At 38.6% G+C, this 27,910-nt stretch overlaps 1 protein-coding gene across 3 annotated transcripts in view; it reads right to left on the bottom strand.

The window, feature by feature from the left end:
- RNGTT (RNA guanylyltransferase and 5'-phosphatase) overlaps nucleotides 1-27,910 on the bottom strand; it is a 246,444-nt gene that overhangs the window by 207,935 nt on the left and 10,599 nt on the right. For 2 of the 3 annotated variants that reach the window (XM_088840722.1, XM_055433833.2), the window contains exons 2-6: nucleotides 20,636-20,745; nucleotides 12,991-13,094; nucleotides 12,812-12,900; nucleotides 2,936-3,011; nucleotides 1,389-1,629 (exon numbers count right to left, since the gene is read on the bottom strand). In XM_088840722.1, coding sequence (XP_088696848.1) covers nucleotides 1,389-1,629; nucleotides 2,936-3,011; nucleotides 12,812-12,900; nucleotides 12,991-13,094; nucleotides 20,636-20,745 — 620 coding nt within the window. The remainder of the gene's footprint in view (nucleotides 1-1,388; nucleotides 1,630-2,935; nucleotides 3,012-12,811; nucleotides 12,901-12,990; nucleotides 13,095-20,635; nucleotides 20,746-27,910) is intronic. The other variant, XM_088840721.1, reaches the window with a different exon arrangement.

The raw sequence follows: 27,910 nt of genomic DNA, 5'->3' as shown, positions 1-27,910 counted from the left end.
TAGATCATAATTCAAGAACACATTAAGCATATGCTTCTAATTAATGTTATTCTTAAAAAATTCAGTTGAATTCCCTCATAAAAATGATATAAGAGGGTAATCACCTATGTGTTATGCTAGTAGACTTTCTTTAGAATATGATACTTATTTTTCCACATATGTGATTCAGTAATTTTAGATATCTAAACCCAGAAAATAAGTTAGACTAAAAAAAATGTTATTTTTGAAATTAGTTTCATGTTTCAAAGCAATTTATACACTTGTTAGTGGTGGAAGAATGTTGAAGTCTGAAATGTATACATATTAACAAAATGTTTTCCAAACAAGAAACTTTAAGTCCCAAATAATTATATTTTATGATTTACATTTAAGGCATTTTCTTCCCTGCCTGTGAATCACCACCTACTAAGAAATGAGTTGTGAGGTTTACTGCTTACTACTCAACCATGGTATCCCATATACCTGAATGATTAACTTTATTAACAATTAATTACTATCACACATTTCCTAACTTTCCCCTTTGGCCTACAACATATACTTCTGTATGTACAGTCACAACCAGCATTTTTCTTCTCAATATATCTACTATCACCCCAAGAAAAGAAGGTAACACATAATGTTTTTTGTTAGGCCTTGTATTTCCAGAAGATTAATAGGAATTGCTTACTGAAGAAATAAGAGTCGTCTGAATTCAACTTTACATAAAAATATGAAATGCCACCCATGGAAAGGAGAATTTATGTATAAAGTTATTTTAACTATCGGACAAGTTTGTAAAGCACTAGTAAAAATATTCACTTTATATTTAGTTGGAATCTCACAATCTTTTGCAAAGAAATAAATTCTCAGTCTAACATCTAACAGTTCTTTGGTTTACCTAAGAAACAAAAACAGGATAAATTTATATAACTGAAATTTTTTTGTAGAAAAGGCCAAGATCCATGGCTATCAAGAATCTTTGGGAGGACGGGAAACTCTCCTCAATGCTTTGTCGTGACCTAAATGGGAAGGGAATTTAAAGAGGGGATAACTGTATATGTGTAATTGATTCACTTTGCTGTACGGAGGAAACGAATACAACATTATGAAGTAACTATACTCCAATAAAAACTAATTTAAAAAAAAGTCTTTGGGGGACTTTCCTGGTGGTCCAGTAGTTAAGACTCCACACTCTCAATGCCAAGGGCCTAGGTTCAGTCCTCAGTTGGGGAACTAAGATCCCACAAGCCACGTGGTGCAATCAAAAAAAAGAGTCTTTGGAAATAACAGGAATAGAGAAACCTTACAAATCCAGCAAAACAAACATAAGTCAACATTCTATTTGCATAAATCTCAATAAGCTTGTAGAGGAAAAAGGTAAAGACTATAATAATAGCTTTAAACATTACCAATTTTAAACGTTCTTTTCTCCTTTTACCAAAGGAGGCGCTTGACCCAGGTTCTGATTCCTTTTTCCCATCCTCGTCCTCATCTTCATCTTCATCATCCTCAAAGCACCAATCTGGCAATAGAGGTGGGGGTGGTGCTTCCTCTATATCACCATAGCGACGAAAAAGTTCTTTCAAGTAATCACCCTTATATATTCCTGGTGGTCTGGCTTGAGCAAAAGTAGCAACTGCTGCTTCAATACTATGGAAAATAAACACCATGCAATTTCCTCACTACTCTCCATTTATGCAGATTTATCAAAATTCTCTTATTATATTTAAGGCTATTATAACAAAATATAATAGAGGTTTCATAAAATGGATACATGACAATCCCTACTTTCAAGGCATTCAATCTACTAAGACAAATCATTCTGAAACGGTGTTAACACAAGGTAGATGGTATTTCCTAAACTCTAAAGGCAAACGGCAATGAGTGTAATGAGGAGACTTGGGTGGAGTCTGTAAAGAATTTAAGTAAACCCTTAAAGGTTGAGGTCTGATTGTAACAGAAAACACCAGTCAAGGAAAAGCAACATGAAAATAAAGTAAAAGCATGCTGGTTTTCCAGGAACTTTCAACAGACCCAAGTGTTAAGAGCACAGGTCATCAGAGCGAGGCTAAGCATAGGCTGAGTCTGACATAGCAGTCGACATAGCATAGAATTACCCTTTAGAGCATCTGAAAGGGCAGAGAGGAAGAGGCAAAATGTATGCAGTAGAGAACCACAAAGGATGAGTGAACAGGGAAACATATAATCACATGTCTACTTCAGGTGATTTATATTCAGAGAAGGACTTACTGCATGAAAGGCTTTGTAAACAAAAGACCTTTAAAGTAAATGAGGAAATTCAGTAATATCTCATTCTCTAATCTCTCGGAATCTAAAAAGACACTTTACAAGTTAACAGGTGCTCATAAAGAACTGTTGATTGGCTTAAACAGAGAACTCAGTCCTCAAAAATACCTTTATATTTAAGACTACTATACAAAGCATAACAGAAGTTTTATAAAATGGACACACCACAGTCCCTACTCTCAAGGCATTCAATCTACTAAGAGACAAACCATTCTGAAACAGTTTTAACATAAGGTACACGGTATTTATGGTATTTAACCTTTTTCTAATACTCAGCAGCTACTTTTTTAAAAGGTACTTAAAAATGAAATGAAAAAAAACAGTAGTAACCTCCAAGGTGAAAACATACACAAAATATTGGGAGAACTTGTCTCTGATAATTCTGTAAGATGTGAAAAAAAAATCTGAGAAAGAAAATGTATAGTATTTGGGATCCATCAGCACTCCACGTGCTACTTGGTAGAAAACATCAGTAATGAATGGTATTCTAAAGATTAACCAAATCTAAAATAAAAACCACTGAAATCATGTTAATCATGAGTTCACCAAAAAACCTGGAAATATAAAATGCTAAAACTGAAAAAAAATCAGTAAAATTTTTTATCAATTACTAAATATGTCTTCTTTCACTAAAACAAGAAACAAATACCTCCAATCCATTTTCTCCACCAAGAAGGCACATATGAGGAAACCAGTGCGATTGAAACCATGGGTACAATGAACACCTAGAAAATAAAGCAGTTTTGATTTAAAATGACAAATCACTTCAGAGGCCACATTTCACTTTAAAATTCCAACCCGCAAACAAAACATTTCAATCACTTTATAAAATAACCACATTTTTAAAACTCAGCCCTCTCTTCTATTAAACCTGTCAGCTTAAATTGCTTGGAATATAACTTAACAGCACTAGCTAAAAGTTTAAATATAACATTGATTTATTAATTACAACTGTTTCTAAGGTCTAAAGTTTTATTTCAAAACTAAAAGATCCAAGCATTTTAAATAAGGAGATATTTCATCAAACACACAACTCTAAAAGACACACATACACAGCCACACAGGACAGCTTGACTGGATACAGAAACTGATGAATATACAGTACAACAAAAATAAAACTACTTTAAAGTTTTCTAGAAGCCAACTGACTGTATCTTTACATTAGCCTATAATCTTTCAAAATAGACTTAAAAGGAAAAACTGCTGAGAAAAAGAAATTTATTTTTGTGAAGCTGTTTTTCAGGACATATTCCAGGTAAGTATGGTCCTATCTTTATAATATGCAAAGCTACAAATGAGCTTCATAACTTCCAAAAGTGACTGCATTCTCAAGTCATTTTAACTACTTTGAAAATATAATAAAAATGACTTGGTGTTATCAAATTATCACGTTTTAGAAAATCCACTTCAACGGCAATTCAACATAAAATATAGAAGAAGCATCAATGAAGCAAGAAAATCAGTAAGGAAATCATCCCACTAATCTCTATGTGAGATTAGGGTTTGACTGACAAGGGTCCTGGTGATGGGAATAACATGGAGAGGCAGATGGAAGAAACATTTAAGGTAGAATCTGCAATCTGAGGGATCAATTACTATCAACACTGATGGAAAAGATGTAGAAGGAGTCTTCGGTTCTGACTTGGATGACTAATTAGGCAGCGGTACCACCCACCAAGTTACGAAATATAGGAGTTTATATCAGTCTACTGGGCAACACAATGAGTAAAGCTGGATGTGCAGAGTCCACACAGTGAGCACACTTGGACATGCAGAGTTTAAGGTTCTTAACAGGAAGTCCCCTGGTGACCCAGTGGTCAGGATTCGGCGCTTTCACTGCAGAGGTGTGGGTTCAAGTCCTGGTCAGGGAATCGTCCCTATGCCCGATGGTGTGTCCAAAATACAAGAAAAAAAAAAAATGGGGGGGAGTGTTTCCTTATGAGAATCAAAAATATTTGGAAATAGGGTAAAGAGCTTCACAGAGAAGTCTAGCTGGAATTGTGGATTCAAGAATGATCAGCATATAGTCAACTACAGAAGGTGTCTGTGGTGTGGATAAAATCACTAAAAATGGGTAGAACAAGAGAACATAAATAAAGATAGAATCTGAGGAAAACTAACCTTTCAAGAATAAGTTGAGGGGGTGGGAAGGCATTAAAAAAAGACTGAAAATGAACTTTCATGGGGTCAAGAAAATAAAGAGAACATGAACATGTGGTCATGTTTACCAGGGAAAGAGGAAGTCCTGAGAACTGTTTAAATGTCACATAAAGATTCGAACTGAAAGTCGCTATTTGTTTAGAGGGAGGACTCCAGATTGCAATGAGGTGAATAGGAATAAACAGATTTGAGTATCAATCTTTTGGAAAGTGTGTTGGGAAGGGGAAGAGAACATATAAAACAGCAAGAAAAGGTTTTTTGGGGGTAGGGTAATATTTTAACATAAGAGGTTTGTTTATAGGCTGAGAAAGATCTGGTTAATTCACAGAGGTTGAAAGTAATAGAGAACAATGATATAATTGAAATGAAGTTTCCTAAGAGATTTTAAAAAATAATAATAAAGAGATCATCCTTGAACAAAAAAAGACACTCCTTAGAAATAAGCTGCTATAATCATGAAACTATAAATTCATCATCTCCAGTGCTCTGTCAGAAAAGGTGCCTCAAAAATTATGCAAAGACGTCAGTTTATGTAAACAGACATTTTTATTCAACATGTATCAACACAACCTGTAAACTTCCTTTCTACTTTATATGAGACCAATTTAAGCAACAAATACTCTAATTTTTGGAGAAGGAAATAGCAACTCACTCCAGTATTCTTGCCTGGGAAATCCCAACAACAGAAGAGCCTGGCAGGCTACAGTCCACTGGGTCTCAAAGAGTTAGACATGACTTACAGACTAAATAACAACACTCTAACTTTAGATGTTTCTCATCTATACCACTACTGTTTTTGCATCTCTTTAGAGCAAATATTTTTATGAATAACACATCTAAGAATAATTGCAATCAAGTGATTAAGTCCTGTGATGACACACAAATTTACCAGCTCTCTTTTAATATTATTTGTTAAATAAATACATAAAGTTTTACTTCACTGTTATACTTCAAAGCATTAATAAATGACTAGATTGTTAAAGTAAGAAAAGCGTGAAGTAAGAAACATAAAAACCTTCAACAAAACAAATCTCTATAGAAAAATATGGAAGATTATATATCTGATTTTATTTAAATTTCATTAAATAGCAACTATTTGTAGCAAAATATACTACAAGCCTAACCTCATTTGTCTTCAAAGTTTAGAGGGTGGGGAGGGGAAGCATTTGTTTGTTTTTTTTCAGTTTTCCTATGTTCATTATGAGAATGGGTCCATCTAGTGGCAAGCAGAGCACAGTTTATAAGTAAAGATGAGCTCTTGATTAACTATTTCAAGTCACTTCTTATTCAAATTTGTCATCATTTTCTATGCTAATATAAGGAAATAAATTTATACAGAATCTCAAAATATATTAACATCAATCTATATATTAAGGAAAAATGACAGTCTTTTAAAATCTCAAATCAAGAAAAGAAAACAATCTTCCCAACAAAAAAAGAGAACTGAGCTTTAACTATAGAAATATACATACTGAAATGACTACAAGCATAAATTAGGAAGAGGTGACTTATACAGGGATGGTGGCAACATGGCTTTCTAAATACTGCCTGATCTCAATATACACAACTTCCTTTTTATCTCACTAGTCAGATAATTAATTTTTAGTATCAAAACGTTACCTGATGAGTCTAAATAAATGATTCTCGACTGGGGGTGATTTAACCCACCCTCCTCCCCAGAGGACATCTGGCAATGTCAGGAAACTTTGTTTTTTTGGCTGTGCTGGGTCTTCGTTGCTATGCCAACTTTTCTCTACTTGTGACAGGGGCTACTCTCCAGTTGCAGTGCTCAGGCTTCTCATGGCAGTGGCTTGACCTGCTGCGGAACGTGGGCATACAAGCTTCAGTAGTTGCGGTATGTGGGCTCAGCAGTTGTAGCTCCCTGGCTTTAGAGCACAGGCTCAATAGTTGTGGCACACGAGCTTAGTTGCTAGGTGGTATGTGGGATCTTTCCAGAACAGGGATCAAATCTGTGTCTCCTGCACTGCCAGGCAGATTCTTTACCACTAAGCTACCAGGAAAGTCCCAGGAGACATTTTTAATGGTCACAACTGGTGGGGTGGCACTAATACCTCGTGGGTAGAGACTAGAAATGCTGTTAAACATCCTACAGTGCACAGAAGAGCCTCCAAAATAGAGAATTACCCTATTCAAAATGTCAACAGTGTTTGGCTTGAGACACCTCTGGTCTAAATGAGCAAAAAAAAAAATAAGAACAGCAAGAGGAAACTATTAATTATTAAGAATTATTGTCAAGTAATCTTAATACTCCTGTGTTCTTGCCTGGAGAATTCCAGGGATGGGGGAGCCTGGTGGGCTTCCATCTGTGGGGTCACACAGAGTCGGACACGACTGAAGTGACTTAGCATAGCATAGCATAGCAATCTTAAAATATTTTTAATCAAATGTTTTTTTTAACCAAAATTCACATGCACTACTCATAAAAATATATATTCAAAAATCTGACCTGTGTATTTATAACTAGAAACACCTAAAATAATTAGAAGCATTAGTTAAGTTACATATCTATTAGTCTACCATTTAACAAGAAATCAGTCATTTCTCTTTTAACAAAAAACAGACTTCTTTATTTCTCCAGCCCACAAAATCATTATCCTCAATTTTCAGCATATGCAAACAAATGCACTATAGCTCCATACATAATCTCTTATTTGTAATTACAATTTTTAAAAAAGCTCTTAAAAATTAAGATTTTGGGTAGATCATTTGGGGACAAAACCTGACCTGAACTGATGTGACGTTCAGTTCAGTCGCTCAGTCGTGTCTGACTCTTTGCAACCCCATGAATCACAGCACGCCAGGCCTCCCTGTCCATCACCAACTCCCGGAGTTCACTCAAACTCATGTCCATCGAGTCGGTGATGCCATCCAGCCATCTCATTCTCTGTCGTCCCCTTCTCCTCCCGCCCCCAACCTTTCCCAGCATCAGAGTCTTTTCCAGCGAGTCAACTCGTCGCATGAGGTGGCCAAAGTATTGCAGTTTCAGCTTTAGCATCAGTCCTTCCAATGAACACCCAGGATTGATCTCCTTTAGAATCGACTGGTTGGATCTCCTTGCAGTCCAAGGGACTCTCAAGAGTCTTCTCCAGCACCACAGTTCAAAAGCATAGTCTATTTCTCTCACTTAGAGTGAGAAATGTTCATGTGTTTAATTATGGAATGCTCTCTATACCTAGATTATTTCTAAATACTACTTTCCACTTAAAGGTTCCTTAGAGGAATAACTGATTCCATGTCTGGAAAACATTTTATACCAGAAAACAACAAAACTATCAAAGACTGATGTAGTGCTATCAAAAAGATACAGAAATCAACCTGAAGGGGCTCCCACTGGCCTAGGATAAAGCAGTTTGGGCATAAGAAATGCGGGAGACCTGGGTTAGATCCCTGGGTCGGGAAGATCCCCTGGAGAAGGAAATGGTAACCCACTCCAGTATTCTTGCCTGGAGAATCCCATGGACGGAGAAGCCTGGTAGGCTACAGTCCACGGGGTCGCAAAGAGTCAGACACAACTGAGTGACTGAACAGAACGGAACGGAAGTGATTTAAATATATCAACTACACAAAAAGTCATGAGCTCAAACAGATACTCCAAAAAAAAATAAGATTAATCAGTCACCACCAGATATTGGTAAGATACCAATACATTATTCTGGAAATTGAGAAATAAAACAATCAGAAATTTAACTTGCCTTTCCAGTAAAAACTGCATTTCAGTATAATCAAATTGTTGAGAAGGAATAGTTCTTTGCTAAAGAGGAATTCCAGCTAATCCATGAAGAAACTAGCCAATCAGAAAAATCATTGTTTTGTAACTCCTAATGAAATATCCGAAAAGGTAATAGTCATCAAAAGATTTTTAAAAAATTAGGTAAAAGACAGATGAAAAAGTCTGTAACAGAGGAAACAACATGCCACCGCCTATACCTACTTACTCATCCTTGTACCCCTGAAAGTGGGTCCCCCAGACATTAAGTGCTAACTGATGTAGTGTAAAAGGAAACAAAGACACCAAGTATGAGGTATTCTTGCTTAAAACATGTAATTATGCCTCTTGTTTTAACTACCAGTTTACAAGACAGACAGGGGACAAAGGGAAAAGTTAACTAATACCATGAGGAGGCACTCAGGTGAATCCAGAGAATGGAACATTTTACAGGACAAAGACCTGATTTCTCCAACAAACTGAGAGCATTTAAAAAGAGAGAATCATAAAAAACAAAATGCAATATTTGGATACTGTTGGATCCTGGTCTGAAAAATCTAAAAGGGGATTTTTTAGATTATTGAGGAAATCCAAAAGTGGACTAAGCATCAGATGACATTAAGGAATTTCTCATTATTCTGTTTGGTATAATTGCATGGTGGTTATAAAAAAAACAAAAATTCTTCTCAGTTAGAGATGCATAATGAAATGCATAATGAAATGCATAGTGAAATGACATGGTATCTGTGGTTTGCTTTAAAACTCAAACAAATTTGTTAGGAGGAGGAGAGGAAAAATGAAAAAAAAAAATCAGTAAAATGATAATTAGTGAAGCTGAATGATGGATACACAAGGTGTCATTTTACTATTTTCCCTACTTTTGGTATGCTTGAAAATTTCCACTACAAAGAAAAATTAGGGAGTACTACGCCCAGGGATTACGGGATTATGAAGCTGTAGTTCTTGGGCAGGTCAGTGGTAAAGACTACGCCTGCCGAGGCAGGAGACACAAGTTTGATCCCTGGGTCAGGAAGATTCCCTGGAGAAGAAAATGGCCACCCACTCCAGTATTCTTGTCTGGGAAATTCCATGGACAAAAGGGGCCTGGCAGGCCACAGTCCTCTGGGGTCGCAAAAGAGTTGGACAAAACTTAACAATTAGAAAACATTTGAAGCTTCTGTGTGCTTCAAGAACTCTGTATCTCCACTAAGTCTACAGCATCATCCCACAACTAGGCTAACTGCATGTACTGACAGTCACATCAGTTAAAGATTTTTTTTAAAAAAATCAGACTAACTGAAAATAAATGTGTTTCAGTTTTGCCATGCCATCAATGTCCCCTGGTGGTCACAAGTATGCTTCAGCAAGAATGTGTGCAAGGCTGATGAAAACTGCATCTCAAAAACACAATTAAAATATTGTAACAGCAGGCCAATATTTTCTGATCCTAAGAACACAGACTTGATTTTTTATTCCTTTTGTTTGAGAAGATGATATGAGCAACCATCTCTGAGACCAGTTTCTGTTACTGTCTTCTCAGTATTACTACAATAAATAATTGCCACCCCAACCTGTGCTCCAAACTGGGCAGACCCAAGGGAAAAGTTTCCACTTCAATCCACATGAAAAGAATCACTGTCCAGTGATATAAAACAAACAATAACGAATAATATATTACAGCACAGTTATAATTTTAATAACCCATAAAATACTCAAGTTAGAAATTTTTCCCATCAGTTCTTCCAAGAATTATTGTTCTTTAGTCGCTAAATCGTGTCTGACTCTCTGGAACGCTATGGACTGCAGCACACCAGACTTCCTGTCCTTCACTATCTCCCAGAGTTTGCTCAAACTCATGTCCACTGAGTCAGTGATGCCATCCAACCATCTCAATCTCTGCTGTCCCCTTCTCCTCCTGCCCTCAATCTTTCCCAGCATCAGGGTCTTTTCCAGTGAGTTGTCTCTTTGCATCAGGAAGCCAAAGTATTAGAGCTTCAGCTTCAATATCAGCCCTTCCAATGAATATTCAGAGTTGATTTCCTTTTGGATTGACTGGTTTGATCTCCTTGCAGTCCAAGGGACTCTCAAGAGTCTTCTCCAGCACCACAGTTCAAAAGCATCAATTCTTCAGTGCTCAGCTTTCTTTATAGTCCAACTCTCACATCCATACATGCCTAGTGGAAAAACCATAGCTTTGACTATGCAGACCTTTGTCAGCAAAGTGATGTTTCTGCTTTTCAATACACTGTCTAGGTTTGTCACAGCTTTTCTTTCAAGGAGCAAACATCTTTTAATTTCAACACTGCAGTCACCATCCGCAGTGATTTTGGAGCCCAAGAAAATTAAGTCTGTCACTGTTTCCATTGTTTCCCCATCTATTTGCCATGAAGCGATGGGACCGGATGCCATGATCTTAGTTTTTTGAATGATGACTTTTAAGCCAGCTTTTTCACTCTCCTCTTTCACTTTCATCAAGAGGCTCTTTAGTTCCTCTTCACTTTCTGCCATTAGAGTAGTATCACCTGCATATCTGAGGCTGTTGATACTTCTCCCAGCAATCTTGATTCCAGCTTGTGATTCATTCAGCCCAGCATGGGGTCGCAAAGAGTCGGACACGACTGAGCAACTGAACTGAACTGAACTGAACTCCACATGAAAGTTAAATAAGGAGGATGACAATACACAGCTTGACATACTCCTTTCCCAATTTTGAACCAGTTCATTGTTCCATGTCCTGTTCTAACTATTGCTTCTTGACCTGCATACAGGTTTCTCAGCAGGGAGGTAAGGTGGTCTAGCGTTCTCATCCCTTTAAGAATTTTCCACAGTTTGTTGTGATTCACACAGTCAGAGGCTTTAGCATAGTCAATGAAGCAGAAATAGATTTTTCTGGAATTCCCTTGCTTTTCCTATGATCCAAAGGATGTTGGCAATTTGATCTCTGGTTCCTCTGCCTTTTCCAAATCCAGCTTGTACATCTAGCTTGAAAGATTTTGAGCAGCATTACCTTGTTAGCATGTAAAAGTACTGCAACAGTACAGTAGCTTGAACATTCTTTGGCACTGCCTTTCTTTGGGATTGGAATGAAAACTGACCTTTTCTAATCCTGTGGCCATTGCCAAGTTTTCCAAATTTGCTGGCATACTGAACACAGCACTTAAACAGCATCATCTTTCAGGATTTTAAATGGTTCAACTGGAATTCCATCACCTCCATTAACTAGTTCATAGTAATGCTTCCTAAGGCCCCTCCGAGAGTACAAAAGCCAATTTATCAATTTGAGAGTATTAATGTTTCTGAAATCATGACCTGATTCCAGACATTAAGACTTCTTGAATTCTTCAAGTACATTTAGCATTTACCCCTACAATGGCTTATGTCAAATGAAAAAAGCTTTTAATTGTTCAAATAAATGTTCAATATATATATTGTTCAATGCTATTTTAGGCTGTGAATCTTCTAGCTGTATACTAAATATATGCATACCTGTTACATATATTCATGTGAATGTGTAAATATAAACACATATGCATACCATAATACTATGTCATGTAGTCCCATACTATTGTTCTTCTACTAGATAAACTGCATACTGTATAGTATAAATGATCTGCTTCCGTCAGATATGTAAGCTGTTTCCAGGGTTTTTTTATTACAAAGGAAGATGTGATAAAATTTCTTTCACATAAATCTTTATATGCATCTATGACTACTTCCTTTAAATAAATTCTTAGATGAGTCAAAGTATATGAACACTTTTAAGGATCTTTAGAAATCACCAAAATGGCCCTCCAGAGAGGCTATATCAATTAACACCTTAATTAACAATGTATCAGTACAACCATTTTATCCAATCGTTGACATTATGATTTTTTTAAATCTTTGCAAATTTGATTGTGGAAGGTAAAAACATATATTTTAATTTCTATTTCTTGTTAACAAGGGAGAAGGAAACTTTTTTCATGTTTCTTGGCTATCTGTATTGCATTTTCATTGTTTTCCATATTTTTCTATAGATGAATGCCTCTTTGGCCTGAAGAATTATAGAACCTTTTTATAAGAATATTCACTTTTTTATCTTATCACATATGCCTCAAATATTGCTCTCAAGTTGTTAAATGGCATTTTGCTCTGATTTGGTTATTTTATAACGCAGAAATTTTTTTCACTTTTATGTGGTCAGTCTAGAAACCAGTGTTACACATAATTAGAGATTTGGACCTTGGTTCAGAAACTGATGACAAACTTGGCTTAAACAGTTATTAGATGTGTGAACAAGGAAAAACTACTTAATTTCTCTGAGACTCAGTTTTCCTATTTGTAAAATAGAGGTACAGCCACGTACCACAGGGAGCTGTCATAAGGATTATAATCATTCATTCCTTCATTCATTTATAGTTTCCCACCAAGTCTGCCAGGCAAACAACATCCCAGTCACTACCGCAATATTATCATGAACAGACAACATTTTAACTTTTAATAGCAGTTCTCAATAGACTATTACTTTAATAAACACATCTTGGCAATTACTTTAAAAAGAAAAAAAAAATTTCCATATCAACCCATTTGGAAAAAGAAAATAGAAACCCAATCACAAAATAAGATATTCAACAGTGCCTAAAGTAAAGCCAAACATACCAATAAGTTCAGGTGGGTTTCTTTCATTAAACCGCTCACACAGACGAATAAATGTCTCAGTATTCTCTGTTGTAGGGCACTCGCCATGTCTAGTAATACAGAAATATTTTGTTTTTAAGTAGAGATGACAAATTTCAACAAAAGGTTTCAATATTAAAGACTCTTAATACATGACTTACCCTTTACACTGAAGTTTTATATATTTGATTCCTTCTTTTTCTATGTCATTTCTGTCATAGAATCTTGAAGTATTTGTCAGGTCTACCAACAAGCCCATTTTAACCTTAGGCAAAAGGAAAGAAAGAAGATTTCCTAGTAACTGAATCTGTTCCAAAATAAGTTGACTGAATGGCAATATTCTGGGCCAGTTCATTCATCTACACTGAAGGATATTTTATGTTCACTCTGTCAACATATTAACAATGAATGTATCACTTATACAAGTCTTATTTGAGACACAGAACTTAGGCACTGAATGAAATAAATTAATCCCAAACAAACGATGAAACAAGAATATAAGCAAAACAGATTCCACTGCAACATTACAAAAGCCTACCTAAAAAGCAAATACTGATATAGTTTTCTACATCTGTCACTCTACCCATGATTTATTAGAAGCAGCTAGAAGAGAGACAGCATTTATCTGAAATACACCCAAACTCAAGCTCCAGAAGCACCCAAGAATTGATGCTTTTGAACTGTGATGTTGGAGAAGACTCTTGAGAGTCCCTTGGACTACAAGAAGATCCAACCAGTCCAACCTAAAGGAAATCAGTCCTGAGTATTCATTGGAAGGACCGATGTTGAAGGTGAAACTCCAATATTTAGGCTACCTGATGCGAAGAACTGACTCATTTGAAAAGACCTTGATGCTGGGAAAGATTGAGGGCAGGAGGAGAAGAGGACAAGAGAGGATGAGATAGTTGGATGGCATCACCAACTCAATGGACATGAGTTTGAGTAAACTCTGGGAGCTGGTGATGGACAGGGAGGCCTGGCATGCTGCGGTCCATGGGGTCGCAAAGAGTTGGACATGACTGAGCAACTGAACTGAACTGAACAAGCTCCAGAAACACATCAACTCAGCATTCCAGCAGGCATCACCAAAGTGAGTACGCAGGGGAACAGTGTGTACAGTCAAAATGCCCGTGGGCTTCCCTGGTGGCTCCGCAGTAAAGGATCCACCTGCCAATGCAGAGACACCAGTTCGACCCCTGATCTGGGCAGTATTGTCAAATGAGCAATAAATTTTCTCAAGTTATATTGTATGGAAAATGTTATTAATATAGATATCCGAGAAATTATACGCAGCTTCTAAAATTCTGGTATGTAGTGAATTATGTTATTAGTCATAATGCTAGTTACTATCTCAAAGTGTTACATATCACAGCAAAGTAACCAAATTACTTTGGACTGTCATCAGATTTTAAGCATGCCATTTTAAGCCTTTTTGTCGTTACAGACAGCTCTGGTTTCTCTCTGATGCCTTTGCAAAAATACCACCTCTTCAAGATTTACAGAAAGGACTTTCTAAGATTAAATTAAAATTAACTAGATAAACAAATTTTGTTATTAACAGTAAGCTTGTATCAGACTGGAATTTGGTTTCTCTGTTAAGAAAACAAAGTTTTCTTGGAATGCAGTGTTTGATAACAGACTATGTGAATTTCTTTGTTTTTAAGTGATTTATATATGTTTTTAAAATCTTTTGTTACTTTGGTAAAGTATATAAATATTACTTCACAATGATCTATGAAGATTGTGGCACCCACAGATAAAGTTCATTTTGATTCTACAAAAAATTAACCCCTCCTTGTCAGCCTTTTTCTATCCTGATGTAATTAGGACCCAGCAAGAGTTTACTCCTAAATCAAGGAATTTAAAACGATTAAACAATAGCTGTAAATTAAACAGTTGGGGCTATGGGAAATTCAAGATGGCTGCTTGGCTTTTCCCAGCTCCCTGACAAACCTTATTTTTTATTTGATGGGATAAAGCCTTCACTGGCTGCAGGGTTAAAGCCCTCACAAAAAAATTTTATGTTTCACTGAATATTAAATTCTAGTTTCACTATATGAGATCTACGCTGACCAAGACTCACTTCCCAGACTCAGTTCGCAGACAGTTCCTCGCTGTTATGTTTTATTGCTAAAAAGTTTAACTGAATTATCCTAAAGCTTATCTCAGTAACCTGTCTTTGGATGGAGATCAGACACCTCATGAGCTATAACGAAGGCACATAAAATTCATGTATCTATCGATGAACCATATGCTAGTTGGAACTTATGGCAGAAACGACAAAAGAGTATCCCTGGGTTCCTGGATTTGAAAATTTCCAGAGGCCAGAAAGAATTATACTAAGAGTAGTCAACTTGCTGAATTATATGCAGTGTATGAGGCTCTAAAACAAAAATAGTTAACAGAATGTCATTCTAACAGAACATTAACATAACAAGACTCTTGGTTGGTAGCCAATGGATTAACCACAGCTTTGACTTTGTGGGCACACCAAAAATGTGGCAATGTGGGAAAAATAGCAACATACAGGTGGGCTCAAAATCAAGGTATTTCCTTTACTATGGATCTCATTAAATATTTTACAATGTCCAATTTATCAATATACTGAACACAGACACTTACCACAGCTAGTCAAAGGACAGTTGGCATGTGGCAAGCTGCCTGGGCAAATATGGCAAATTGATTATATTGATCCATTAATTTGAGATGAAGGATGTCAATATGTGGGTACTGCTACGGACACCTATTCTGGATATTTAGTGGCCATTCCCTTCAAGAAAGCCAATCAGACTAATACTATTAAAACAGAGGCGATAATTAACTTATATTACGGTGTTCCACTTAAAATTCAGAGGGACAATGGATCACATTTTAAAGGTAAGTTAATACAAGAGTTTGCCCAGGAATATAATATAGAATGGATCTTTCATATTCCTCATTATCCTCAAGCTGCTGGTTGGATTGAAAGAATGAATGGTTTGCTTAAACAGCAATTAATTAAACTTGGAGAGGGCTCTTATAAAAACTGGAAAACTAACTTTAAATAATTCCCTCAATATTTTAAATAATAGACCTATTAGAGAATCAGAAACTCCTTTGATGAGAAAAACTATTCCAAATTTATAGATTCATAAAATAGACTTCTATCCTGAAAACAACTGAGTGTTGGGAAATTAGCCCAGGAGCACTAGCTCTTTTCCAAGCTATTCCTGAGACTACCAGATTGGATTTATACTCTTTACCTAAACAGAGACTTACAAAAAGATTGATATGTGCTATTTCAACTGGTATTGGAATTGAAACGCATCCCAGGCACTTTGGGTTAATTAAGGAATGATCCTATTAAGCGTTAAAAAGAATCTATGTCCATGCAGTAGTTAGACCCAGAATACCAAGGAGAAATCCAAATAATTTTACAAAATGAAGGAAAGGATGAAAGGATGATCTATTTACTAATAAACATGATAGAATTGCCCGATTCCTGATTTTCCCATGTGTAAGTGGTAAGTACAAAATGGAAGAACCTCCCACCTTACGAACAGTTGGAGATGATGGAGGGTTTCACACAAATGAAATACATGCAACGAGAGCTAAAGTCTGGGTGAAGCAACCTAACAGTCCTCCCATATTTGCTGACATGGTTGCACAAGAGAAGGATAACACCATCATATTAACTGATGATCCCTGGACGAGAAGAATGGCAATATTTGCTGTTAACACATTGCCATCCTCATGAACAGACTATTCTTGGAAGCCTGACTGTAATGTGGATTGTCATTCACACCTCAACCTTCAAGGATATGCTACAATTAGAAGAAAACTATTGGGGAATCTTCAGCGAGAGAAACATAAGCCAGACCTGAACTCAGGATAACTTCATGTGCCCAGCAAAAAAGGCCTTTTCTTTCTTAACTTTGACTTTCTATGTACAAAAGATTATACACAGCACTGGCAAGGATATAGCTCAAGCCTTAACCATTAACACTAAATGGATGCTTGCAACACTAAAGCCACATGAACTTAATGTATGACAAAGACTTTTAATAGTTGTTTAATGACTTAGTAGTATTTCAGCTGCTGTTGTTTAGTCACTAAGTCATGTCCAACCCCATGGACTGCAGCCTGCCAGGCTCTTTTGTCCATGGGATTTCCCAGGCAAGAATACTGAAGTGGTTGCCATTTCCTTCTCCAGAGGATCTTTCTGATCCAGCGATCTTCCCCACCCAGGGACCCACCAGATAAATTCAACATTTCAGCTACACCGAACTAAATCCGAAACTGACATGTGTGATTGGACTGTTTGTTCCATACAAATACAAATGTTATATTACCTTGTTCAAAAGGATAAGGTCCAAGGAATTTTAATGCCTGCTAATGCATAGCCTGGCGTACTGTGATTCATGGGGTCGCAAAGAGTCGGACATGACTGAGCGACTTAACTGAACTGAACTGAACTGAATGCATATGCTAAAGAAACTCTTGATGAGGGTAAAGGAGATGCAAAAAGCCAGCTGAAAACTAAATATTAAAAAAACTAAGATCATGGCATTCAGCCCCATTACTTCATGGCAATTAGAAAGGGAAAAGGTGGAAGCACTGCTTCCAGATGGAAGTCTTTGCCAAACACAAAGACCTGCATGTCATAATACAGTTCCTCACAAGTTAGAATCAGAACCCATACTGTTTGTCTCTAGGTCCAAATTAAGAAGTGAATGAAAAGTGGGGATGAGCAAGAAAATGTGAATATGAATACTTTAGCTAAGAAAACCAAGAAACTGTATTATGTGACTTAGCTGCACTGAGTCCATATATATGTACATGTGTAAATGTGTGTCTGTGTGTGTGATACGTCTGTGTGAATAATGTGTTTGTGTTCTATAATGTATCTGTCTATATACACATATACTTATATATAATCATTTTTCCTGATAGATTCCCAATCCATGAAATAAGGATAATAACAGTATCCACCTCATAGAGTTGTTGTGAGATTTAAGTGAAGTCCTTACTTTGTGCCAAGCACTATTCATTGCTATACATGCACAAATTTTATTTGCAAATAAGGAAACTGAAACACGAAGAGATTATGCAACTTGACCACAAAGCTGTAAGCGGCAAACTAGAATTCAAACCCAGGCAAACTGGCTTCTAAGCCCAAGCTCTTTAAATGCTCTGCCTAGGAATAGTTAACGCTCTATAAATGTTAACTATGACTTTCAAAATGTTTATTAATAATGAAGATAAAAATTAAAAGTTTATAAGTAAGCTAAAATAAAAGATATAAAATGAAGACCCAAACTATATCAAAAACAGGGATAAGTAACAAAAACTAAGTGGCATGTTTACTATCCTGTAACAGGAAACTCGTATGTAATGGGCACCAGCATTTGCTGAATGTACTAACTGTTGTTCAGTAGCTAAGTCCAACTCTTTGCAACCCCATGAAATGGAGCACACCAGGCTTCCCTATCCTTCACCATCTCTCAGAGCTTGCTCAAACTCATGTCCATTGAGTCTGTGATGCCATCCAACCATCTCAGCCTGTCACCTCGTCTTGCCCTCAATCTTTCCAAGCATCAGGGTCTTTTCCAATGAGTCAGCTCTTCTCATTAGGTGGCCAAAGTATCGGAGCTTCAGCTTCAGCATCAGTCCTTACAATGAATATGCAGGATTGATTTTCTTTAGGAGTCCTGGGTTTGATCTCCTAGCAGTCCAAGGGACTCTCAAGAGTCCAACACCACAGTTCAAAAGCATCAATTCTTCGGCACTCAGTCTTCTTTATGGTCCAACTCTCACACCATACATGACTACTGGAAAAACCATAGCTTTAACCATATGACCTTTTGGTGGCAAACTGATGTCTCTGCTTTTTAGTACACTGTCTAGGTTTTTCATAACTATTCTTCCAAGGAGCATTCAATAAAGACCACCACTTAAAAGCAACAATGGTATGTGTTATGGGTTGCATTATACCCCCTAAAAACATATTTAAGTCCTAACTCCCAGTACCTATCAATATAACCTTATTTGAAAGAAGGTTATAGGGTCTTTGCAAATATAATCAAGATGAGGGCATACAGGGGAATTCCCAGCAATTCAGTGGTTAGGACTCCAAGCTTCCACTGCAGGTTCAATCCCTGGTCATGAAACTAAGATCCTGCAAGTCACATGGTGTGGCCAAAAAAAAATTAATTAAATGAGGTCATACTGGATTAGGGTGTCCTTATAAGTGGGAAATTTGGACACTGACACACACAAGGAGGAGAAGGAGACAGCTAAAGGAGCTGCAAGCCTAGGAATACTGAGGCCTGCTGGCCATCACTGGCAGCTAGGAGAAAAGAATGGAACAGATTCTCCTCCAAGACTCCAGGAAGAGCCAACCTCTCCAACACCTTGCTGTGGAATTTCTAGACTCCAGAACTGTTAGAGTATAAGTGTCTGCTGTTTTAAGCCACCCAGTTTCTGGTTATTTGTCAAAATAGCCCTACTGTTGGTGTGTCAGCCACTCAGTCGTGTCTGACTCTTTGCAACCCCATGTACTGCAGCCCACCAGGTTCCTCTGTTCATGAAATTTCCCAGGCAAGAATACTGGTGTTGCTTGCCATTCCGTTCTCTAGGGGATCTTCCTGACCCAGGGATCAAACCCAGGTCTCCTGAATTGCAGTCAGGTTCTTTACCATCTGAGCCACCAGGGAAGCCCAGAAACTAATATAATCAGTGTGATGTCAGAATAACATAAAAAACTACAATGTTTCGTTTAGAAAAATAGTTTGGCACTTTTCTGTAAAACTAACCACGTGCTCAACAATCTTAGTCTTGGGTATTTGTTCCAGAAAAATGAAAACTTAACATTCACATAAATATCTGTACATAAACCTTCACAGCAACTTGATTCACAATACCCCACAACTGGAAACAACTCAAAGTGGCTAAATGGTTACTTAACCATTCAGTGGAAGGAGAATGGTTAAACTCTGGCATACCTATACAACTGAATACTATTCAGCAATAAATATGAGCACAACTTTCATTGATTTATGCAAAAACCTGGAGGACCTCAGCAGCATTATGCTTAGTGAAAAAAAGTATATCCCTGGGGTTCCCTGGTGGCTCAGTGGTAAAGAATCCACCTGTCAACACAGGAGACATGGGTCCGATCCCACATGCTGCAAGCAACTAAGTTCGTGAGCAACAACTGAGCCTGTGCTCTAGAACCTAGCAACCGCAACTGCTGAAGCCCACATGCCTAGAGCCACAGCCAGAGAAGCCACCACAATGAGAAGCCTACATACTGCAACAAAGAGTAGCCTCCACTCCCTGCAACTAGAGACGGCTTGAGTGCAGCACGGAAGAGCCAGCAGAGCCAAAAATAAATTTAAAACAATTTTTTTTTAAGTGTATCGTGAAAGGTCACAAACTGTTTCATTCCATTTATATAACATTCACAAAATGACAAAACTACAGAGACAGAGAACAAGTTAGCAGGTTGAACTGCACAGAACTTTATGCACATAAACACAAATGAATGTGCATAAACACTGGCAAAAAACTAACTTACAGATCTACAATCCAGTCAACAATACTGTACCAATGTCAATTTCCTGCTTTTGATATTATACTACAATCACATAAGATGTCACCACTGGGAAAAACTGAGAGAAGGATTCATAGACTATATGTACAATTTTTGCAACTTGCTCTGAGTTAATTACTTCAAAGTAAAAAGTTTTATTTTAGAAAGCCACCTGAAAAACAAGAAAGGGATAAAGTATGTTAAATCAATATCAAAAATGTTTTGCTTCTTACCTTCAGACTCTTCAGATAATTTGAAAGCATACTAGGATGGAATCGATTTTCTTCAGCAACTTGACTGTCATATCTTGGTCCTAACATTGTTTTCAGAGGTAAGAATCTTCCTAAATAACATGAAGATAAGTAATAATTTTCATTAACGAAAATGTTCTGGGTTAAAACTCTATAATTGGCAATTCTCAAAATCACCTTCTTACAATATTTTTAATGGAACTGTTCATAAAATACACTCAACCTATACTATACTTTCAAATGGCACTTTATTGGAGCTTTTAAGGACAACATATATTCTAGAAATCGACAATCAAATGTAACAGCAAAAGAAATTACCAGTAAATGGAATGTCCAGAAAGACATTTAGAAAGAATGTCCAGAAAGTTCTAAACCACTATATTACAAAATTACTGTCTTAAAACCTTTAAAGACATAGTACTAGAAAACCGTAAATTAAATTAAATTAATTCTTTGAAATTCCTATTATGCTTTTTTAATATGAAATTGAAACATCTGATGCTGAGCAGGGCCCTGTGGGGCTCCTCGGCAAGGAGGTCTTTTTGTCCCCCATTCCTTAAAGGCAACACTCAGTGCCTCCATGATCAAGATGGTGATCAGAGGAGGAGCAGCAAGGAGACCACCCGAGGCAAGATTAAGGGGAGCAGAAAGGCTCATCAAGATTAGGAGACCACCTAGGACCCTGCACACACCCTAATCCTGTCAGCAACCCCACCCTTTTGAAACCTGAAGGAATGAAGACTGTTACTGCCTTGATAATTACCCCATACCCCTCTCTATCTAACCTCTCCCTATTCAGGAAGGGGAACACAGTTTTTGAGGCGCTAGCCTACTAAGTTCCCCCTTTGCCTGGCAAAGTAATAAAGCCACCCTTTCCTTCTCCTCCATAACTCTGTCTCCATATTTCTGTTTGGCACTGGTGCACAGCCAGCCAAGATTTTGGCAACACTTTCTCCATTTTACAGACTTTATCCTACATCCCAGAAGAAGAATCAGGGTGAGAAGCATACTAACCAAAATCACTCACCAAACAACTATCAGTGATTCTAATTTCAGCAAAACTAACTTTTTGGCCTTTTTTTGCTGAATCACTGTGTAAACATAGGGGAAGTTATCTTATAAAATCAATTTTTAGGGGAGACTTAAGATGGCGGAGGAATAGGATGGGGAGACCACTTTCTCCCCCACAAATTCATCAAAAGAACATTTGAACGCTGAGTAAATTCCACAAAACAACTTCTGAATGCCAGCAGAGGACATCAGGCACCCAGAAAAGCAGCCCATTGTCTTCGAAAGGAGGTACGAAAAAATATAAAAGATAAAAAGAGACAAAAGAGGTAGGGACAGAGATCTGTCCCAGGAAGAGAGTCTTAAAAAAGAGAGGTTTCCAAACACCAGGAAAACTCTCTCACTGGCCAGTCTGTGGCGAGCCTTGGAACCTCAGAGGGCAACATAACTGGGAGGAAAAATAAATAAATATTTAAAACCCACAGATTATGTGCCCAACTGTAACTCTCAGTGGAAAAGCAGTGCAGATGCCCACATCCGCCACTAGCAAGCGGGGGATGGGCCAGGAGGTGCGGGCTGCATTGCTTAGAGTAAGGACCTCCTGAATGCCCCAAGGGCAATCTGAGGGAGCTAATTTGAGATAGCAAAGCAGACTGTGGGATAGCTACTCCGCAGAAAGGCGAAAAGCCCTAACCTAAGACACCACCAGACCTGCTCACAGAACAAAGGACTGAGCAGAGCTAGCTGGCTGTGGACTGGCCCATCTCCCACCCGGAGGGCAGCCAGAGCCGGAAGGGGGCAATCGCGGCCCCAGAGAGGCATCATCTACCAAACTGCAAGCAGGCTTCGTTGCTAACCAAGACTTCTTGGGATTCTGGACAGTCAACATCCACCTGAGAAGGTGCGCCAGTTGTACACCCAGAAAACCGAGCGGCAGGGACCGGAGAGGTGATAAGTCGCAGCGACAGTGCTCGCCAACCACCTGGTCACCTGAGCTGCTCCGACCGGGGAAGGCACAAAACGCAGCCCCAACTTCAGTCAGTTCAGTTCAGTCGCTCAGTCGTGTCCGACTCTCCGCGACCCCATGAATCACAGCACGCCAGGCCTCCCTGTCCATCACCAACTCCCAGAGTACACTCAAACTCATGTCCACAGAGTCGGTGATGTCATCCAGCCATCTCATTCTCCGTCGTCCCCTTCTCCTCCCGCCCCCAACCTTTCCCAGCATCAGAGACTTTTCCAGTGAGTCAACTCGTCGCATGAGGTGGCCAAAGTATTGCAGTTTCAGCTTTAGCATCAGTCCCTCCAATGAACACCCAGGATTGATCTCCTTTAGAATGGACTGGTTGGATCTCCTTGCAGTATAAGGGACTCTCAAGAGTCTTCTCCAACACCACAGTTCAAAAGCATCGATTCTTCGGCGATCAGCTTTCTTCACAGTCCAACTCTCACATCCATACATGACCACGGGAAAAACCATTGCCTTGACTAGACGGACCTTGGTTGGCAAAGTAATGTCTCTGCTTTTTAATATACTATCAAGGTTGGTCATAACTTTCCTTCCAAGGAGCAAGCGTCTTTTAATTTCATGGCTGCAATCACCATCTGCAGTGATTTTGGAGCCCAAAAAAATAAAGTCTGACACTGTTTCCACTGTTTTTCCATCTATTTCCCATGAAGTGATGGGACCAGATGCCATGATCTTTGTTTTCTCAATGTTGAGCTTCAAGCCAACCTTTTCACTCTCCTCTTTCACTTTCATCAAGAGGCTTTTGAGTTCCTCTTCACTTTCTGCGATAAGGGTAGTGTCATCTGCATATCTGAGGTTATTGATATTTCTCCCAGCAATCTTGATTCCAGCTTGTGCTTCTTCCAGCCCAGCGTTCCTCATGATGTACTCTGCATATAAGTTAAATAAGCAAGGTGACAATATACAACCTTGACGTACACCTTTTCCTACTAGTCTGCGCCTTTGTGGAGTACCTGAGTACCTGAACCTGAGCAGCTTAGACCTGGGAAGTGCATGCAACCCAGCGCCCGCCTCAGACAGTTCCCAGCAGAGCAACCCAGAGCCTGAGCAGTATAGACAGGGAAAGCACACACACTGTGAGTGGGGGCAAACCCAGTGTGGCCGAGACACTGCGGGTACTCCCCACAGACGCCAGTGATATTTGTTTACAGCGATCCTCCCTCCCCACAGCAAGACTGAACAAGTGAGCCTAAAAAAGTGTCCACCACCGCCCCCTAGTGTCAGGGCAGAAATTAGACACTGAAGAGACCAGCAAACAGAAGAAGCTAAAACAGAGGGAACCACCTTGGAAATGGCAGATGGAAAAGTCTTGAGGCTACTGCAAGAATAAGACTAAAAACCAGAGGCAGGAGGCTTATGTCCAAATCCTGAGAACACCAGAGAACTCCTGACTCCAGGGAACATTAATCAACAGGAGCTCATCAAATGCCTCCATACCTACACTGAAACAAAGCACCACCCAAGGGCCAACAAGTTCCAGAGCAAGATTTACCACGCAAATTCTATAGCAACACAGGAACATAGCCCTGAGCTTCAATATACAGGCTGCCCAAAGTCACTCCAAACCCACTGACATCTCATAACTCATTACTGGACACCTCATTGCACTCCAGAGAGAAGAAATCCATCTCCACCCACCAGAACAATGACACAAGCTTCCTTAACCAAGAAACCTTGACAAGCCACCCGTCCAACCCCACCCACAGCGAGGAAACGCCACATACTGCCAGAATACAGAAAGGCCACCCCAAACACAGCAATATAAGCAAGATGAAGAGGCAGAGAAATACCCAGCAGATAAAGGAACAGGATAAATGCCTACCAACCCAAACAAAAGAGGAAGAGATGGGGAATCTACCTGATAAAGAGTTCTGAATAATGATAGTGAAAATGATCCAAAATCTTGAAAACAAAATGGAGTAACAGATAAACAGCCTGGAGACAAGGACCGAGAAGATGCAAGAAAGGTTTAACAAAGACCTAGAAGAAATAAAAAAGAGTCAATATATAATGAATAATACAATAAATGAGATCAAAAACACTCTGGAGGGAACCAACAGTAGAATAACGGAGGCAGAAGACAGGATACGTGAGATAGAAGATAGAATGGTAGAAATAAATGAAACAGAGGAAAAAGAAAAACAAATTAAAAGAAATGAGGACAATCTCAGAGACCTCTGGGACAATGTTAAACGCCCCAACACTCGAATCATAGGAGTCCCAGAAAAAGAAGACAAAAAGAAAGACCATGAAAAAATACTTGAGGAGATAATATTTGAAAACTTCCCTAAAATGGGGAAGGAAATAATCACCCAAGTCAAAGAAACCCAGAGAGTCCCAAAAGGATAAACTCAAGGCGAAATACTCCAAGACACATATTAATCAAATTAACAAAGATCAAACACAAAGAACAAATATTAAAAGCAACAAGGGAAAAACAACAAATAACACACAAGGGGACTCCCATAAGGATAACAGCTGATCTTTCTATAGAAACTCTTCAGGCCAGGACAGAATGGCAGGATATACTTAAAGTAATGAAAGAAAATAAACTACAGCCCAGATTACTGTACCCAGCAAGGATCTCATTCAAATATGAAGGAGAAATCAAAAGCTTTACAGACAAACATAAGCGTCACCAAACCAGCTCTTCAACAAATGCTAAAGGACCGTCTCTAGACAGGAAACACAGAAAGGGTGTATAAACTCGAACCCAAAACAATGAAGTAAATGGCAACAGGATCATGCTCATCAATAATTACCTTAAATGTAAATGGGTTGAATGCCCCAAACAAAAGACAAAGACTGGCTGAATGGATACAAAAACAAGACCCCCATATATGTTGTCTGTAAGAGACCCACCTCGTAACAAGGGACACAAACAGACTGAAAGTGAAGGGCTGGAAAAAGATATTCCACGCAAATAGAGACCAAAAGAAAGCAGGAGTAGTGATACTCATATCAGATAAAATAGACTTTAAAACAAAGGCTGTGAAAAGAGACAAAGGACACTACACAATGATCAAATGATCAATCCAAGAAGAATATATAACAATTATAAATATATATACACCCAACATAGGAGCACTGCAATATATAAGACAATTGCTAACAAGTATGAAAGGGGAAATTAACAACAAAACAATAATATTGGGAGACTTTAATACCCCACTCACACCTATGGATAGATCAACTAAACAGAAAATTAACAAGGAAACACAAACTTTAAGTGATACAATAGACCAGTTAGACCTAATTGGTATCTATAGGACATTTCACCCCAAAACAATGAATTTCACCTTTTTCTCAAGCACACACGGAACCTTCTTCAGGATAGATCACATCCTGGGCCATAAATCTAGCCTTGGTAAATTCAAAAATACTGAAATCAGCCAAGCATCTTTTCTCACCACAATGCAGTAAGATTAGATCTCCAACATCTGCTGGATCATGGAGAAAGCAAGAGAGTTCCAGAAAAACATCTATTTCTGCTTCATTGACTATGCCAAAGCCTTTGACTCTGTGGATCACAGTAACTGTGGAACATTCTGAAAGAGATGGGAATCCCAGACCACCTGACCTGCCTCTTGAGAAACCTCTATGCAGGTCAGGAAGCAACAGTTAAAACTGGACATGGAACAGCAGACTGGTTCCAAATAGGAAAAGGAGTACGTCAAGGTTGTATATTGTCACCCTGCTTATTTAACTTATATGCAGAGTACATCATGAGGAACGCTGGGCTGGAAGAAGCACAAGCTGGAATCAAGATTGCTGGGAGAAATAACAATAACCTCAGATATGCAGATGACACCACCCTTATGGCAGAAAGTGAAGAGGAATTCAAAAGCCTCTTGATGAAAGTGAAAGAGGAGAGTGAAAAGTTTGGCTTGAAGCTCAACATTCAGAAAACAAAGATCATGGTGGCATTTGGTCCCATCACTTCATGGGAAATAGATGGGGAAACAGACTATTTTGGGGGGCTCCAAAATCAATGCAGATGCTGATTGCAGCCAGGAAATTAAAAGACGCTTACTCCTTGGAAGGAAAGTTATGACCAACCTAGATAGCATATTAAAAAGCAGAGACATTACTTTGCCAACCAAGGTCCGTCTAGTCAAGGCTATGGTTTTTCCTGTGGTCATTTATGGATGTGAGAGTTGGACTGTGAAGAAGGCTGATCGCGGAAGAATTGATGCTTTTGAACTGTGGTGCTGGAGAAGACTCTTGAGAGTCCCTTGGACTGCAAGGAGAGCCAACCAGTCCATTCTAAAGGAGATCAATCCTGGGTGTTCATTGGAAGGACTGATGCTAAAGCTGAAACTCCAATACTTTGGCCACCTCATGCGACGAGTTGACTCACTGGAAAAGACTGATGCTGGGAGGGACTGGGGGTGGGAGGAGACGGGGACGACAGAGAATGAGATGGCTGGATGGCATCACCGACTCGATGGACATGAGTTTGAGTGAACTCCGGGAGTTGGTGATGGACAGGGAGGCCTGGCGAGCTGTGATTCATGGGGTCGCAAAGAGTCGGGCATGACTGAGCGACTGAACTGAACTGAACTGAACAGGAGAAAAACTACTAAAAATTCCATTATATGGAGGCTGAACAACATACTGCTGAATAACCAACAAATCATAGAAGAAATTAGAAAGGAAATCAAAATATGCATAAAAACGAATGAAAATGAAAACACAACAACCCAAAACCTGTGGGACACTGTAAAAGCAGTGCTAAGGGGGAGGTTCATGGCAATACAGGCATACCTCAAGAAACAAGAAAAAAGTCAACTAAATAACCTAACTCTACACCTAAAGCAACTAGAAAAGGAAGAAATGAAGAACCCCAGGGTTAGTAGAAGGAAAGAAATCTGAAAAATTAGGGCAGAAATAAATGCAAAAGAAACAAAAGAGACCATAGCAAAAAATCAACAAAGCCAAAAGCTGGTTCTTTGAGAGGATAAATAAAATTGACAAACCACTAGCCAGACTCATCAAGAAACAAAGGGAGAAAAATCAAATCAATAAAATTAGAAAATGGAGATATCACAACCGACAACACAGAAATACAAAGGATCATAAGAGACTGCTGCTGCTGCTGCTAAGTCACTTCAGTCGTGTCCGACTCTGTGTGACCCCATAGACGGAAGCCCACCAGGCTCCCCTGTCCCTGGGATTCTCCAGGCAAGAACACTGGAGTGGGTTGCCATTTCCTTCTC

This window comes from Moschus berezovskii, chromosome 10 (genome assembly GCF_049115385.1).
Source record: "Moschus berezovskii isolate FMDL1 chromosome 10, NW_MosBer_1.0, whole genome shotgun sequence".
In the NCBI taxonomy this organism is placed as follows: Eukaryota; Metazoa; Chordata; class Mammalia; order Artiodactyla; family Moschidae; genus Moschus; species Moschus berezovskii.
The sequence above is the reverse complement of the archived record's forward strand: the minus strand, read 5'-3'. Positions and strand labels throughout refer to the sequence as shown.